This window comes from Corvus cornix, chromosome Z (assembly GCF_000738735.6).
Source record: "Corvus cornix cornix isolate S_Up_H32 chromosome Z, ASM73873v5, whole genome shotgun sequence".
In the NCBI taxonomy this organism is placed as follows: Eukaryota; Metazoa; Chordata; class Aves; order Passeriformes; family Corvidae; genus Corvus; species Corvus cornix.
In genome coordinates, this window is record NC_046357.1 from 74,158,746 (window position 1) to 74,177,010 (window position 18,265).

At 42.6% G+C, this 18,265-nt stretch overlaps 1 protein-coding gene across 3 annotated transcripts in view; it reads right to left on the bottom strand.

The window, feature by feature from the left end:
* Positions 1-18,265, bottom strand: part of VCAN (versican) — a 98,818-nt gene that overhangs the window by 16,310 nt on the left and 64,243 nt on the right. For all 3 annotated transcript variants that reach the window (XM_039566762.1, XM_039566763.1, XM_039566764.1), the window contains 5 exons: positions 11,822-17,353; positions 9,593-9,706; positions 8,033-8,146; positions 1,392-1,550; positions 84-166 (listed from right to left, as the gene is read on the bottom strand). In XM_039566762.1, coding sequence (XP_039422696.1) covers positions 84-166; positions 1,392-1,550; positions 8,033-8,146; positions 9,593-9,706; positions 11,822-17,353 — 6,002 coding nt within the window. The remainder of the gene's footprint in view (positions 1-83; positions 167-1,391; positions 1,551-8,032; positions 8,147-9,592; positions 9,707-11,821; positions 17,354-18,265) is intronic.

Genomic DNA, 18,265 nt, shown 5'->3' on the forward strand with positions numbered 1-18,265 from the left:
CAGCTTCCCTCTTTGCTGGTGGGAATTTGATAAGCCACCACAAAAAGAAACGAGCGAGTGATTTCAGCTCAAAGGCATCTTACCAGTGGGCTACCATCAGTCCAGCGGAAGTCACGCTCAAACATCTTGTCATTGAGGCCAATCCACTGGTAGTCGTGGCCAATACCTAGGGAACCAGAAGGGTATTTTTATTAACCTTCCCATAAATGGAAGAGATTTCACCAAAGAAAATAATTTGCACAGAGTGAATCAGACATCCTGTTCTGAAGGTTCTTCTGCTCTTTGTGCTAACGACTGGTTTAGAGGCTCTTTTTCAGCTTCTTGATTTTAATTTGGGATGTGTATAAAGATGCAGATTCTCATCTAACAGGTTTAACCGACCCTGTCTCTTCACTCCCAATGGTGTCCACCAAAGCAAACAGAATTAGTTTACTACCTGAGAACATATGAAGGGGAGAAAAACAAATTTAAAAAATGTTACAATCACATATTTTAATCTACAGTTTTCAAGCTTTGGTTAGGCTGAGACCAGTGTTGTCCAGATTGTGCAATGTGACACACAGGAACTACTTCTTTATGCCTAACTAACATGATATATGGTGGCATTGGCTTGATGTCATATATACAAAAACCCTTCAGTCTCCAGAAAATAAGTGTTTCAAAAACTTTCAATGCAAAAACAAAAGTTCCTGTTTTCCTCCTCCCCAAAAAAGTTTTTTCTATTTAACAAATAATAACTTAATAGTGATAGATGACTTGTATTAACTGCAGAAGTAAACATTTATAACACAAAGTGTGCCTTTTAAACATTCTAAAATTGTGTTTTAAGTTGGAGATGTAAAAGCTGAGTGGTGAGGAGGAGATCTCACCAGCTCTGAGCCCTCAGTGACTCCTCTTGCTTAGAGTCACAGAATATCCTGAGCAGGAAGGGACCCACAGGGATGATCCAGTCCCACTCCTGGCCCTGCCCAGACCCCCCCAACAACCCCAGCCTGGGCATCCCTGGCAGCGCTGTCCCAACACTCCTGGAGCTCTGGCAGCCTCAGGGCCGGGACCATTCCCTGGGGAGCCTGGGCAGTGCCCAGCACCCTCTGGGGGAAGAACCTTTCCCTGATCTCCAGCCTGAGCCTGCCCTGGTCCATCTCCAGCCCTTCCCTGGGTCCTGTTCCTGTCACAGAGAGCAGATTGGAGCTGCCGCTCAGGAGGATGTTGGAGACTGCAATGAGGTCTGACCTCAGTCTCCTCCAACTGGACAGGCCAAATGCCCTCAGCTCCTCCCTAAACCCTTCCCCATGTCCATGACCCTCCTTTGGACACTCTCTGACACCTTCAGATCTCTCTGGTCTTGTGGCACCCGCAATGTGAGGCAGAAGGACCCTGTGAGTACGCACGGTTGACGAAGATCTGCTCCTCGTGGGACAGGATGCTGGTCAGGTGTGCTCCCTGCAAGCGGCACTCCCGCTCCGCCGTGTCCCACGTGCGCCGGTGCGCGAAGTACTTGTAGCACTGCCCCTGGAACTTGTGCCAGCCGTAGTCACACGTCTCCGTGTCTGCAGCAAACAGACAAAGCACATCCCTGTCAGTGCACCAAAACCAGGCACGTCTCTTCTACGCCAATGGGTTTCCCGTGGGGCAAAGCTTTGAGAAAAAAACCCGTCTGTTAAGGCGTGCAAAAGCAAACGGCCGTCCTTGAGACTTCACTGTCAGGCACTTCTGCTTACCCAGTTTCAGCACAAGCTATGAGAATATTACTTATCTAAGATGCATAATTGCAATTGGACGCTTTGTGGGTTTCCGCTGATCAAATTAGGCTGAATCTGGGCAATTTCAGGAGGACATCTTCATCCGTAACCCTGGGTGGATGAAATGCCTGGATGTTGGACTGCAGGGAGTCTACATTTCATCAGAGTTTTCTGAACCTGTACGTGGGGATGGGAGTTTTTACTTGCAAGGACAAATGGTTCTTTGAGTGCCTGTACTAACTTAAGTTTGGAAGAAACTGATAACTGAACATTATAGGAAGGGAAATTATTGCGATTGTTCAGCCCACAGAAGCAAGGATGCAATATTATGTTTCTGAACTCACACCTCCCACCCCTACCCCTCCCCCAAAACCCATGTTCTTTGACAAAGTCAACTTCAGGCATCAATTTGTCAGGAAGTTTGCAAAGCTGAAACACAAAGTAATGAAATTGCGCGCTGTCTGTGCTTGCAAGAGGCATTGTGCTGATAAGAACGCATCACAGAAAGAATTCACATCAGCTACTGTATCTTTTCAACCCAAAGAGAAATAAACACAAGCCTTGGAAGAGGAACAATCCGTGGATTTGACGTTAGTTATTTTGTCAAGGTTAGGCAGCTGTAAACAGAATGCATGTCAAAAAACAACAGAGTTTCTGTTCCAAGCTTGCTTCTGCAGGGACGAATCACAGAAAAAAATCAGCATTAATAAGATGGGCAGAACAAATGTGATGTCTGAATGTGTCTGAGCTGTGCTCGAGGATGAGAAGGACTTGCCAGTGATAAGAGGGAGTTTTGGGGAGGAGCGGGAGAAACAGCAGGGGAAATGCAGAGAGTTTCGAGCCATGACAGATGCAACGGCATCATATAGGACATTTCAGCACAAGATTACAGCATCTTCCAGCCATGGCTATCTCAGCACGGGGAGGCTCACGCTGAGGGGCCTCAGTGGCAGGATGCTGAGGAACAGAAACACAATGCCTGGCCTCCCCTGCCCTACCCACCCACCGGCAATCCGCTACTTCCCAGCAAGTTTTATCAATCCCCCGAGCAAAACTGCATCTGAAGCCAACTGTTCCGGCCTTTCCAGAGCTGTGGAGATGCTCTGGGATGGGAACTGGATTTCTCAGGTTCAGTAAGTCACTGTAGCCAGTGGTCAATAACAATGCTTTGGCCAAAAGGGCTCTTTTTGCATTACTACAGAAACAGCCAAATATTGCAGAATATGCCAAGGGCTGGTGACTGCAAATACCTTAACTCAGTGATTACTTAGGTTTGAGCTGCTACCACCTAAAAAACAACTGTGGAATAGTTTTTCACAGCACAGAGCTGGTTCTTAATTCACAGCAGGAAGAGGCCATTTTCATCTTGACGCACCAAAGTGTCTATTTTTTAAAAAAAGGGGTTAAATCCCCCATGACACAAACTAGATTTTACTGTGCATAAATGGATTTCAAAGTGCAATCATATCACATCAGAGGCTTGTCAGAATTTCTCTGACTCTAATAATGTAGTCATTGTCTTAGGAGTCTGGTATCAAAATAATTTCGCAAAAGTCATCAGTATTGACACAAATGTACCAAATGCAAAGGCATAATACAGCTTACACTGATTATCTCCTTCTATTTCCACGAAGTTGAACTGTAGAAAACTGTTTCTGCCTTGAGTCATCCCAGCTACGAATAAAGGAATGTAATCTATCTAACCAAATTGTTAGTTTTCATTTCTTTCCCTCTTGTATTCTGTGTGAGATGTAGGCTGCAGACACAGCTTTAATCTCTGGCATCTAGGTGATTTTTAAAGTTTAGTCTGCCTTGGGTTTTCTAGAACATTTGTTTAACCACACAAGGCTGAATAACAGACCTATGTCCTTTGCGAAGGCACTTAAGATTTTATTATTTATCTTGTTCAGAGACTCCTTTGTCCCACAGGAAACAAGTCAGATAATATCAAGGAGCAGAGAAAAACGTGGCCAGAGAGGACTTCCAGGTTATTCTAATCAAGCCTTCCCTGGCCTTTGCTAGGGAAGAAGTGTAGGGTTTGAGAGAAGATCTGCTGAAAGGCACACTGGGGAGGCAAAGAGGCTTGAAAACACAAAACTGAGAGGACTGCATTCACAAAATGAGATATAATTGCTTTAGCATGATTCATGAATAATACAATTACTCTTCTTAGGGTAAAAGGTGCCAAGCAGTGACAAAGGTAAAAGTTAAGTAACTTCTGTGCCGGTGTGTATCCCAAACCTTAAAACAAACAAACAAACAAACACAACCAAAAAAGGGACAGAACAGATGCAGATGGCTGTAAAATACATATGTTTTTAGATGGTGGAGAAGAGAATTTTTTTGTTTTGGGGAGTGGTTGGGAATTCTGGGGTTGTTTTTGGGGGAGTTTTGCTTTTGGTGTTTGTGTTGTTGGCGTTTTTGGGAGTTGCTTTTTTGTTTTTTTTTTTAATAGGAGAGGTTGATAAGAAGAGGGAAAAAACGAATAGGGAAAGGAAGATTCAAGCGGATGAAAAATGCAAACCAGGCAAGTAAAAATGTGGGGACAGTTTCACCTCTGCAGTGCTTTGTGCCCAGCGTGCATCCCTTACTCAATGAAGAAAGATGAAAGGGTGACACAAAGGTAAAAGGGTTCCCTATGGGTATAAATTTTTTGTGCCTTTACTGAACCACTAGACCCTAATTGCAGGTGGCTGTAAATTTTCTGACCCAACCACAGTGAGCAGAGTAGGTGCAGGCACTAACTTCCCATTGTGTACCCAATCACAGATTTCTGTAACCTTATTCCAGCATGTGATGGAAAGACTGAAACACTGCTCACCATACTTGTGGTGTTTTAAAATGCATCTAGGATTTATGACAATTTACAGGGGTTTTCAGTGGTGTGTGCAAGGAGTTGCTCTCACAGCTTCTGTTCTCTGTAACTGCAGTTGGACATGTGTAACAACATCCCTAAATACCGCATTAAAAAAAGAGTTCTCTGTAGGTTTGATACATAAATAGGTACTGCTTTTTCAATAGCTGCTGACAATAGGTCCCTTGTCTTTAAAGAAATTCCAGAAGAGGCTTAAAGGAAATAAAGACTAGCACAGGTACCAGAACATAATGAGAGTCTTACTCAGCTGTGAATTTTATCAGTGACCCTCTGCCTTCAGCTAATGAGGAAATGCTGGAGGCACTTAGCCCACACATCTTGAGGAGAAACTTTTCTCTAGTAAATATTTCTCTAGTAAATATCCAAAATAATCCCTTTTCAGCTGATAGACATCAGAAAGACACCATCTGTCTTCAGAAATTATCTTTTCCTTCAGCCCCTCTCAACTACTTCAACCCCAACCAACCAAGCCCTGGGAACAAAGTGAATTAAATGAGATTGGAGTAATCACAGACATTGAAACAATGAACTTGGCTTATAACAAAACACGGCTCCTGATAGGGTGGCTGAAAACCACAGTTCTTTTGTTTTCAAAACCTGGAAGGGAACAGCTGGTTGAATTACCCCGAGGAGGCGTGTCCTGTTACAAACACACATGTGCCATTTTTGCGCACATGTCCAGCTGCAAGAAAGCCAAACCTTGAGTTTAAAACACTCCTTGAGAGCAGGTAGACACCAGCTAGAGCAGCAAAAGGAGAAAAAGAAAAGGAAAGTCTAGCCAGCCAAGGAAGGAAGAGGAAAATCCACAGAGGAGCTCATCCAGTTCTCATAAAGAGAAATTGCCCTTAAAACTGAGGTTCAAATTGCAAGTCTCTACCATTTCCTGAGAGTTGTCATAGGGGCCTTTCACAGAGGGATGACAATGGAAAGACTCATGGCTCTCCCAGAATAAAACTCACACCAAGATTTACTGCAGCCCACAGTCACTCTTTGAAACAGTGTTTTGGGGATATTTATGAATTTTTAGGGGTGATGTTCAAATGTCATAAAGTGACAAGTAGAATATGCATCTTTCCTTTAAAAAGATACAGGCACTGGGCAAAAGAAGATATTATCCCTTTTAATCTCACATGCACCAGAAGTGGTGCTGTCTTAACTGAGCTAACAATCTAGTTTAAAAGCAACTTTTCAAGGAACTTTCAGCTGCACTATTTCTAGCATCAAATGCAGCCCTCTTCAGGAAGATGTTCCCGAGCTCAGTTTGCTGAACCCTTTCCACCTGGCAAGAGGAAGGGCTGTCAGGGAGCCAGTTCCAGCTCCCTGAGACTCAGGACTGATTTGCCTCAGCCTGGATTAGATCACCCAGAAGGTTCCTTTAACTTCCCCACTGCCAGAGCTCCCTGATGTGCAGCTGCGCTGTCCCCTCCAAATGCTGACACAAGCATGATACCCCTGCCGAAGATCCCTTAGTCCAGAGCAGTCCCACATGGGCATTTGGGTGAAATTCTGAGCTCTGCATTTTTTTTCTGCACAAGTGTAGTGGGTGCAGATGTGGTCATCTCCTACTCTGAGCTTCATTTCCAACGGCAGTGAATGCTCCCTGATTCCATTCCCTCCCACGGCATTTTGAATGCTCTGCACTGTGCCTAAGAAATCCCTTCAGCCTGATTTTTTTTTTTTTAAAGCTTTGTGAAATGAATAGTATATTTGAAATTTTAAAAAAAATAATAAAAAAAAGAAGTAATGAAATATAATCTCGGTGTGCTGAGCTCCACCTTTCCTGTGGCACCGAGGTGCACATTCTGTCGTCCTGGCTGGTCTTTAAATCTAGTGAGGTCAGGACTGATGCCTTGAAATAAAGCCTGCTTGCCAGACAACCATGTCTGAATCGCCAACACAGTTTTATTTTGTCTGGTGGAGTGGAAATTTGGCACTAAAACCTTTTCCCAAGTCCCAAACCACTGCAGGACTTTAAGTGGAGGAAATTTAAATTCCAAAGCTGAGAGAGCACAGCTCTGGTTCTGATTGACAAACTAGGAAATGTTCCCATTAACCACCTAAAATGCACTCTCAGGTTGGTCATAAAAAGCAGCTTAAAGCTACCATGGCACTCAGAGCCACTGACTGCTATGGATTTGCTGGAATGAAGGGGAGGAGGAAGGGAGTGAGAACATTTATTTCTTTTGGTGTGAAAACACCATCAATTTTTAATTTGGGAGACAAGATTCAGAAAGCCTTCTCAACTTACAAGGTTAGCCAGACTGCTGAAAAGGTTAAACAGTGAAAATGCTGGAGCTGATCAGCACTGAGATTTTTCATATCTAACAAACAAATCTCTACAGGTTGAGCTGGAAGAGTTTGCAAACCACTCTTCACTGAAGCTGAGAAACAGACATGAAAATACACAATATTAATTAGGCAAATCCAAAGGTTTAGTTCATTCACCTGTGACCAAAATCATTCAGCTGAAGAAAAAGGAAAAAAAAATTTCATAAGCTTTAGCAAGTACACTTTAATACACCATTCCTTTTTCCCAACGGAAATGCCTTCATTAATTTTATTGACAGAACAAATGTTGCTACCCTATTCCTCCTCCCACATATTGAGTAAGCATCTTGCACTGTGAATGTTTCCTGTGAATGCAGTGGGGTTTCTTGCAGGCAATTTTCTGACAACTACAGGCACTTGGCTTTTCAATCTTTATTTCACTTCTCCATCTTAGAAAGCCTTTTACAATCTCCTTGTAATGATAATCCTACACCTACTTTTCCTAAAATAATCCCTGAACAAATAATTTCAAAAACTGTGGGATGAAGTTGTCAAAGCTGTGGTCCCTAGTGGATGAATATATAATCTGTCTTATTCATTAAACTATTCCTACATCTCACTGATGCTTTTTTGGAGGTGATGGATTCTGATAAGTCTTTTACACTACATGTGATTCTTTAAGAGAAACACTCAGCCAGAAAGTAACTCTGCTCCCAATCATTAGGCATCACTACAGTAATGAGAGAGCCTCATTATGTGCCTTCCCAGCAGTTCGCAAGCCAACAAAAGCAAGCAGGCTTGGAGCCACCTGAAAACTGTCGCTGAAAAGCAACACCTGAGAGCTGCTGTTTTGACACAGAACTTGCCCAATATATCAGTTTATATTGGGTACCTCGCAGCACGGCTTCCACTCAGGTTAGCATGTCAACAGGGATTGTGCAAAATGAGAGATGGGGAAAAACCCTGAGCCACAAGTCAGGGAAGTCTAACAAAAATTAGGAGCTCTCCTCACTACTGGTGACTTCCCGCAGATTTCTGTCAGTTTCTTCCACCTTCTCATTTTTTAGGAGGCTTTGCCCCGTTACTCCAGAGGGCTGTTGGGATGGAAATGGGTGTCCAGGAGCACAGGTTAGGGGACAGCCCTTACCTTGTTCACAGAGAGCCCCAACGTAGCTGGGCAGGCACAGGCAGGTGAAGGTGTTGAGGCCGTCTATGCACGTGGCTCCGTTCCGACACGGGTTGGACTGGCACTCATCGATATCTGCAGCACAAAATAGAAGTGGTTTTATTACCCACCCAGCTCCCAGGAGGGAAATGTTCTGCAGCCTTAGTCACGCTGGTGACTGGGACCAGTTCAGAGCAGAAGAATGAGGTATTGCAAAAGATCCCAGTGGTCACTGTGTGGGTGAGAAAGAGGAATGCCATGCAGCGTGCAGCCTTCTCCTGGGGGAAAACTTGACCTGTGCATGTGACCCTGGCACAACAAAAATTCCCATTAACCACCAGGGACCTCGAATGTCTTCACCAAACTCAATTATTGGAACTCTTATCATGTAGCATTAAACAGACTGCTAATTTCAATCTGCAGAGCAGCAGGCCCTGGCATTGGTTTGCATTTCTCATTTCTTCCTTGTCTAATCTTATCAAGAGAAGGACAAAACATCATAGCACTCATGGTCTTGAACAGTAAACAAATAACATATCTATCCCTGCGTCCTCTAGCTGCTAAAATACCTTGTCTTCACGTTTTAAATTGGAGCAAAACTTCATTTTATATAATTATTTTCAGCACAAGTTGCTTCTGCACCAGTTATAAGCTAGTATGTGTCTTCATAAAGATCATGTGATGTTTCCTAATGAGTGCTGCTCCTCTGAAACAATCGCAGCTTAAACTTCAATGCAGATTTTGCAAACATCTCCATCCAAAAGTGAACTGCTGGTAGTCGTTCGCTCATTAAAATACAAGAAAGAAGCTGGACTTATCCACAAACCAACAAACAACTAGAAATAATTGCTGCATCATTGGAAGGCTTTAAAAAAATATATTTCTATTTTAAAATATGCTCTGATCAAATGTTACACCAGATCCAGTCATTTTATCATACTTTGGCTGGCTTTCTGGAGGGAAAAGCTGGTTAGTCTGAACTGTACAGGTGAGTCTCTTGAAATCTACAGTCACAGGAGGTGCAAAGATGTCACAGGAAACTGGAAGAGGTTTCTCAGCTGGAATTTTTACCAAAATACTCATTTATACCAAAGATGCATACGATTATGATAATATTTAAATTTTCCTGCAAAAGTTTTCAAGTTTGTGTTCAGTGCTCAGCTTCACAGCCACGTTTGGGATCAGTTTTATTTTACCATCCTTTCAAATAACGATGTGAAGCTCTTAGGGAACTATCCCAAATATTAATGTCTATTTTGTTTTATTTGGTGTGTTTTGGAATTCAACGCTGTGAATTCCAGCTCCTGCAGTTCATTTACATCTCCGTTAACTCCTGTGTTAAAGTGCACAAATCTGTGCACTTTATGGGGAGAGAGAAAATGGGAGAGAAGATGGGGAACTCTCCATTCAATTGTCCTGAAGTAGGGCCTCAGTGTAGAATTTTTCAAATGTCCATGCAGGCTTCAACTTCAAACCACACCAGATCTCATGTACAACAGCTTTAAACCTGAGTTAATCAGCACCCAGATGGCACCAGATTACCTAATTCACACTGCTCCCCGTTGAAACCTGGCAGACAGGTACAGATGTAGAAGGAACCACGTGGGTAGCAGGTACCACCATTGAGGCAGGGGTTGCTCTTGCATGGATCTTGGCCTGTTAAACAAGTAGAAAAAGGAATTTGACTCCCTAGTTTCAAGAAAATGGTGTATTTTTGATTTTTGGGAGAAAAAAAAAATCTTTCTTCACTGCTGCATTGGTGGTGCAGGCTTTACTGTAGCTACAGAAACTCTATTAACATACTCAACTACTGAAAATAAGATTTATAAAACAGTAAAGCTTGTCTTCAGGCATCACTACTTTCAACTTTAACAACAATATGGCATTTACTACAAACCAATGTAAATTACTCTCAGAATTATACTTTTTTCACAGCAATCTGTACTGCATTTGGCAGTCATGATACTCTGCTGAGGATTTAGTTTGCATGACATGACAATTAATTATAGCTGAAAACAGTTAAACATATGCAAAATGAATGGAAAATGCTTTTTTCTTGAACAGGGTTAGTTTATGCAGAATGACAGGGTACACAGAACATACTGACAGGCTGCTGCTGTTTGGCTCCCTCATATTTAATCAGTCAATGCCCACAAAGTCTTATTTCTTTTCTCACATGTGTATTTCCCACTTGCCTTTCTTAAAAATACATTTAAAGACTACAAACAAAGGCACTGAATACATTTGTAACTGGACTAAACATTAAGATGAAAACTTACCTGCTGTGAAATCCTCGGTTGTTACGGGAGTTAGCTTTTAAATACCATTTCCTTGAAGAGGTTTATGCCTTCCAGTGATGTTTATTTCCACTGAGTTTAGATACCTGGGTATGTGCATTTGATTTCATGCCTAGGAGCACTCACTCACACAAACAAGTACACACTAAACCATTTCTAAGAGTTAGTTTCTCAGAGAGAGAAGGAAATCCTGGAGACAGTCCTTGTGGGATGCAAAAATAAAGCCCTGCCTTTGAAAACTTACAAAATGGGTAAGAGAGTTCTGTAAGTCAGAGGCTTGAGAAAAATTAAGATTTTTTGATCACATTTTCCCAAAACAATCTGACAACGATTTATGGAAAAAAAAAAAAAAAAAGTAAGAACATCTATTTTACTTTTGCAAATTAGACATTCAAAGTCTTCTTAATAACAAGTTCCCTGTCTAGGTGTGGGAATGCAGAAGGTCCAGCTGAAAGCCTCCAGAGGGAAATCCTATGTACATAAGTTTAGGATTGTAATCAAGTAATTAAGGATTTCACCTTGGAGGTTTTGGAAAGGATCTGATCCCATCCATTCGACAGGGTGCTTGTTTTAGGACTGCTTCACTGAAAGTCATAAATGTGGGCTCTGTTAAGAACCTTAATGGTGTTTTTTGTGTGTTTGCTGTCTGTTTGTCCTCCCACAGACTGGATAATTGCCCAGTAAACGTTTTCAAATCAACAGCTACCTGGATTAGTTGAGAAAAAATAATAGAAAACCCTACAAAATCTGGCCAGCTCAGTTCTTTCCTCGGCTGTACCTAGACAAAATATGAATTGAAGTGACTCTACCGGCATCACCCATGTATTTGATGAAATGGTGCCCAATAACCATCATGGGGAAAAAAAATACTGTGGCAAATGACATCTAACAAAAAGTTTTGTAATTTTTAAGAGACAGACACTGTATCAACCAGTTAAAGCTACAGACAGGCTGAAAACAATGTCTTGGTTTCCTCTTTTGTGAAAAGTTATCTTGTAGGTCAAGATTTTTACAGAAAACTCTGATCCTAAAATGTGCGCTGTTGCTTTTTAAGTCAAGATGTTAGAAACAGCCCTACCTATAAACCAATTGTGTAAGAACTATCACCACGCTCACAAGAAAAGCCATCAGATTAAAACTGAAACATGGAAACTGGCAAATGAAATCATTCCAGCTGAATGCCCTACCACAGCCAATGTTACCTTCCTGTCTTTTAGAACTGGCTAGTTACCTCCAGTCTGATCCAGAGCTCCACGATGCAAACACCGATGGAAAGTCACTGGGCTTGGGTTTTTTGGCACCCCCCCCAATCCTCCTCCACCTTGCAGAGTCACAACCAGGCCGATTTCTCAGCTGGAGGGTGACAAGGTCCACTGTCATTTCACACGGAGCTCTGATTGTCACACCTCTTACCAGAGCTTGGGCAACACCTTCACAAGTACCACAACACACATAACACGACAGGGGAAGTTACCTGGAATTTGCACTGCTGTGCCTTCAACTGAACCCACACTGGTGCCAATCACGAAATCTGATCCGTTTGTGACTTCCGGAAGGGAAAATGTCGAAGTTACGGCTTCCACAGTGCTTGGCTCCTCAGAGCTCACTGTTGACGGCTCGTTTTGGTAGGGACTGTTTCCAGGGGCAAGGCTGTTTGTTGCAATGTTAGAAGAGATGGTTGTGATCTCCCCCTGACCAAACAAAGCTGACTGTGTTTCTGTGCCTCCCTCTAAAAGCTGGGAAGTCGACGTTAGCATTGTCACTGCTTCCTGGCCAGGCTTAAATCCTTCACTTTCAATGCTGTTGGGTGAGTCTGAAACAGTTGTGGATGCAAGCCAAGGGTTTTGTCTCTCAGTACTCCTGTCTTCCTCTTGGCGGGGGTTATTCACTCTCCCTGACGAAACCTCGACTTTTGTTGTGCTGATTTTTGGAACATCTGTGCTCGCTCTTTCTCCAAAATTCAGAAAAGCCGTAGGCAAGACACGTGTTGATGGAGAATCTCCAGAAACATCAGCTTCTTCCTCACTAGCTAAATCAGTTACAGGGATTTCTGTCTCCTCTGGCCTGCCTGTTAGAAGCCTACCAAAGTGAGGGGTACTTTCCGTGCTTGTGCTGTCCAAACCAGGCTCGGGAGAAAGCTCCAGCAGAGAAGGCTCTGTTGTGTCAAGAAGGTCAGTAGTGGGTGGTTTATATGTTACTGTAATATCAGAACTAACCTCTTTGAAGATTTCTCCTGATGAATGATTGGACTGATGTGAATCCCTTGATGACGATGATGATGATGATGACAATGACGATGATGATGATGATGATGATGATGATGTGCTCGTAATGATTACCTCAGGATACTCAGATACTCCATTTACTAAATGAACAGTTACTGAGGATTTAGGAGTTTGAGGAACAGAATAAAAACTCACTGGATCTGTTTCCTCGTACTCTGCTGATGCTGATTTCATGTTCATGTACATGGTGGGACGATTCCCTGCACTCGTGGTAGGTGACACAGTTGTCAGCTGGGATGTAGGCTGTGTGGTGACAACACCTAACTCAAGCCTGCCGGTTGTCAAAGCCTCTTCTGGCTTGCCAGTTACAAGCGGTGTAAGAGAAGGAACCACGGGCTGGTTATCAGCCAGTTCTTCTTGGCCCATCCCAGAAAAGCCAGAGACTGTTTCACTCTGATCTGCTATTACTTGGTTGTTTGCTGAAGTACTTGGCTCATAGGTGTCTTCTGTGGGGCTGGTTACATCAGGTTTAGACTCGTGAGGTACCTGAGGGCTTGCCAGAGATGGCACTGTGGGAAGGAAAATGCCCAGTTCAGAGGGTTCAGTGGTAGTGGGTGTTTCTGTGGAGAAATTCACGTCATTCCCTGAACCCAAATCCATGTCATCTGAGGTTGGTCTGTGCCCAGAAGTCACCAACTCTCTGCTTGGTGGACTGGAAGTAGTCAGAGGAAGACTATAACCAGATCCAAGTGTCTTTTCTTTGGCTATGGAAAACTTGGGAGTGGAATGATAGTTCTCTCCTTCAGCTGTCGTGCTATCAGCATATCCATATGTTGACTGTGTAACATGATTTGGCATTGTCTGCACACTTATTATATCCTCAGGCATTGACTTTGGGTGATCCATGTCTATAATAGTTGTTTCTTCTGGTGGGGTTTGCAGTCGTTCTTCAATCAGGGTAATATCACCATAAACAGAAACGTTCAGTATAACACTTCTTTTGTCATCAATCATGGGAATAATTTTTTCATATAACCCAGTGTCGCTTGTTAGTTCTTCTGATGAAGCTGCCTTTGGATGAACAGCAGATGGATTTGCAACAACCTCTGTTTCTTCTGTAAAAAGGGAGGCTAGCCGTGTGATTGCAGTCTGTGATCCATCTCTCGGTGCCTCTGTGGTCATAACATTGGAATAAACACGTCCAGGAACACTAGATGAAACATTTAGTTCTACTTTGGACACAGTGGGTATTGAGAAATGAGTAAACATATCAGGGGAAGATGAATCTGAAACACCAGCCCAGCCAGATCCTTCCCCAGAGCTCTCAGGTAATACTCTGCCTGGCACTTTTGTTGTTGATGTTACAGGAGATTCCTCTGTTTCAGGATTGGGAGTTCCACTCAGTATAACAGATACAGGAGCCGTGCCACCTTTAATCAGAAATTGTGAATTTTCCCCTTGAGAAATAGCTTTAGAAGTGGCTGTTGTCTTGTCTGTTTCGTTTTCTCCTCTCCTATAGTCAGTTTCCTTCTCCTGAGGTTCTTCATTCTCAACAAAATAATGCGTGGTGTCCTCAATCTCTTTAGAGATGAAGCTCTTGGAGCTGGCTTCTGCTAAAGCTGGGGAACTGAAGAACGTGGAGGTGGGGAATTGGTCTCCAGTTTCTGGCAGCAGCTCAGCTACAGCGCTTGTGACTTCTTCATTAACTTCAGCATTTGCTGGAGTGCTTCCTCTTTCAAAGTCTTGTGTCTTGTCAGTGGAAAGTTCAGGTCCCATATTTGCGTGCTGGGAAGTTTGAGGACTTGAGGTAGCCTTGATCTCCTCGACAATAAATGGCACTACAGAAGGAAGAACAGCAAGGTCATCTCCCGACCCCTGTCCTGAAAACAGTGGATCACCAATGAGCTCGTCATGTGACAGTTTTTCTTCCGTAGGTGTCGGGAATGTTCGGGGAATATCTTTTGTAGGGAAAATGTTTTGCACCAGCTCCTCCTCTTGCTCTATAATTATGACTGGAGAGCTGATGAATTTCCTTTCAATTGTTACAGCCTCAGTTACTTTGTCATCATTAAATGGCAAAAGTATTTTTTTAACAGGTTCAGTTTCTAATTCTTTTTCTTCCAAATATGGACTGAGAGTCGGAACGTGTAAATATCCCGGGTGTACATGGCTAGCCTGTGTACTTCTAAAGAACAGGTCTGTTGTTGTTTCTTCAGAAGATTCCAAAGCTTTTGGAGAAATTTCACTTGGCCTCTCTTCCCCAGAATGTATCTCTTCCATCAAAGGAATCTTCGTGGAAAATGTTCTCACTGCCAGCTCATCAATGGTTTTCTCTTCAGTTCTCATGTCCCATGCAGTTCCCACAGAGGTTACTTCATGTTCAGAACTTGTGACCTGCTCATCAGTGTCTGTAGTGGAGGCAAGATCCAGAGGTGATGTGCTGACAGCTTGTCTGTCATCCTTCTCCCATGTTTCTGGTCTCCCGGTAGGGGCAACTGCTGTTTTTGCAAATGATCCAGTGGATGTGTCTGGTTCTCCAGATCCCTGGTCAGTAATTGAGAAATGACCTCCAAATATTTCTTCAGTAGGTCCATTAGACATAAGTTTTGTGGTGCTGCTGTCATCTTTGATTTCTTCTCCAGAGCCATGCTCAATCAGGAAAATCTTGCCCAGTGAGACAGTTGAAGAACCAACTTTTGCATCTTTGCTTTCTGTAGGTTCAGCTACTGCTTTTATACCGCCAGTACCATGTGTCACCACATCCTCGTGAGGGTTGTTACTGACCACTGATCCTGGAGATGATGTGGCCTGACCTGTTTCTGAATCTCCAGTGTCAATTCCTGGTGCAATGTGAGATGTTATCTCTCTTATAGAACCAGATTTTATGTCAGAAGGAGCTGTGTAGGTTGGTACTGTTTCCTTGTTTGGTTCTTCTGGGGTTTTTGTGCTAAACATATCCAGGTACATCTGACTTTCTACTCCAGACCCCTCTGTGAGGTTCTCTGACCCAGTACTCAAAACTGTTACTGCAGATTCATCTATTCTTGACTGCTTTTCATATTCTGTTGTTGCATCCTTCGGTGAAGCATCATCTGTGCTGTAAACTTTTCCTTCATACCTTTCTGTTTGTGTTTCAGTGACAGGCCTTAACGGAACCGAAGTCAAAGTAGCAGACTCAATGATAAAATCTATGTCTCCAGAACCTGGATCAATAAATGAGGAGCCAATACTTACCACTTTGCTTGTGGGACCCCCTGAAAATATGTCTGCTGGCTCTTCTGCTGATCCTTCATTTACAAAAAGCTTCTTCTCTCTCAAGAGAGGAATGGTGGTGACCTTTTTGATTTCAGAACCTATGGTACCTGGTACTGTTTTTCTGAGTGGCTCTTGACTTACAGTTCCACCTTCACTTGTAGTGCTCCCAAGTTCACTCAAATCCAAATTTTCCTCTGGAGCAGTAGCTGAATTTTGGTGACCTGCATAAACAGTGGTCTGTATTTCTTTTTCATCATCAATACCCTTTTCAGTTACAAGAGAGCTGGCAAATGTTTTTTCCCTAATAAGTTCAGACACAGAGGTGGTGGCAACAGTTACTTCAGGACTTTGATCAAAAGCAGAATAAGGAGTACTTATAGCTCTGGGCAAAGCAGAGGTGATTCCTGAATCAGTTACAGAAAATTGTGTTGGCAGTGCTCTGCTGGAGCCCAAGGAAATGTCTTTCATTGAAAGTGTTTCTGTTACTGCTACTTCCTCTGTCACAGCTGAAGTTAAAGTGATGCTATCTTTTACATCTCCAGAGCCTTCCAGAACCATAAAAGAAGCAGCACTCATCTCAGGCTTTGCTGTATGACTTGTTTCCAGAATATTTTCAACAGGGGAATTTGCAGTAAGTTTAATAGTTGTTTTATAATGGTCTCCTGGAGCAGGGGTTGCCTCTTCTGGAATAAGGTCAGTTACACCTTCATCTACTGTAGCAGGAATAAAAGCTGCCTCCAGAGAAGCAGTTACAGCAGAACTTTCCACAGTAAATCCATCAGGAGAAGATGTTATACCAGAATTTTTTTCATCCTCTTTCCTTTCTGTCGTGATTTCTAAGGCTGAAGTGGACAGATCAGATTCGGTGGAGCCATCTCCAGAGGATTCACTAGAAATTAAAAGCAGATTTTTGCTACCTTTAGTAGAGCTCTCCTCAGTTCCCTGCCATGTCATGTTCTCTCTATTGTTTTGCAGAGACTGCTCGTGTGAAGGAGTGGTGGCTACTGATTTATCTGTTGTAACAACTTCAGACTCCCCACTATAGACAGGTTCTAACATTGCAGCCCCTGACGTTGGTTGTGTAACCTCAAATGACCCTATAACTTCTCCAGCTTTGCTTGGTTGCATAGTACCAGAAGCTTCAGATTCATTTATTATAAATGTGTTTGTTTCATTGATTTGAGAAAAGGTCACATTTTTGGAATGTGCAACGCTTTCAATTTGGTCACTCCTCGCTTCCTCAGCTTTTGTGCTTTTAGGTGCACTCGTAACTTGTTGCTTCCCATTGATGAACTGCAAAGCTGGAGGAGTTGTGACATCAGTAGTATTTTCACAGTCTTCATCTTCTTCAAACTCTGCATAGTTTGGAAAGAAAGGATCCAGTATTATATATTCAGACGAATCCTGCACAGAGTCTGAAGTACAGGGTTCAGTCTGAGCTGACTCTGCATCAATGTGGGTTTCATCTACTGCATGAGGAAGCATGTGGCGATTGAACAGATCCAAAAATTCATTCACCGGGTGATCTGCAAGAAAAAGAGAGCTTTTCATAATCCCTAAGTGACAGTAGACACATGAAGTACAAGAAATCCATCAGAGAAAAAAAAAACCCAAAACCAAAAAAATCAGAAATTCAGTAATTTGTTGTAAATTCAGTGTGTTCCTCTATTGACACTAAGTTAAACTCTGCCATGGTGTGTGACATTCTAGTTGGAGCCTCTCTGCATATTGAACACATTGATTATTCAGTACTGTTGATTTCCACATGTCCTTGGTCCCAAACCCATGCCTGAGTTACCTTCTACAGTTTTCAGCAAAGATGAAAAACCATTTTTCAGACCAACCTGCTGCAACTGTTTCCACGGATTTAGACACTAACTAACCTTTACCAATAACTGAACTGAGACAAAGCTAAGCAAGGCAAAGTCTAAAATAAAATAAGACATATAAAAACTCCCTCTGCATCTCCATTTTTCTTTAGTATATAGTAATTCAAATTACTAGGAGCACCAAAACATCTACATCACTCTGCTCACTAGACTTGGATCCTAGGTCAGTGAATAATGTCGTGCTTTGCAAACTTGTTGCTACTTTGAATTTTAAAGCATTATGCAACAAATTAGAAAAAAATATCACAGATTCGAAAGTCAACTCCCACTCAGACAGTAACATCAATGAAGTGCAGTAATTTTCTTCTGTTTACCACTCACTGAATTATTTACACACTCCCACAGGCTGAAAACCTCTCACAGTTTGTTTCTAGGTGGCCAGGGAGATAAAAAGGAAGAAAGAAGATCTAAGAAGGCAAGATTTTAGCTGCAGAAAGCCTCCTGAATTCCTCCAAGATTTATGACCCCAGATTCCATAGACACTATTTAAACTTGCCCTTTCAGCAAAAACATTACTTCAAACCTTCTGTTCCAGACAATGGAAGCTAT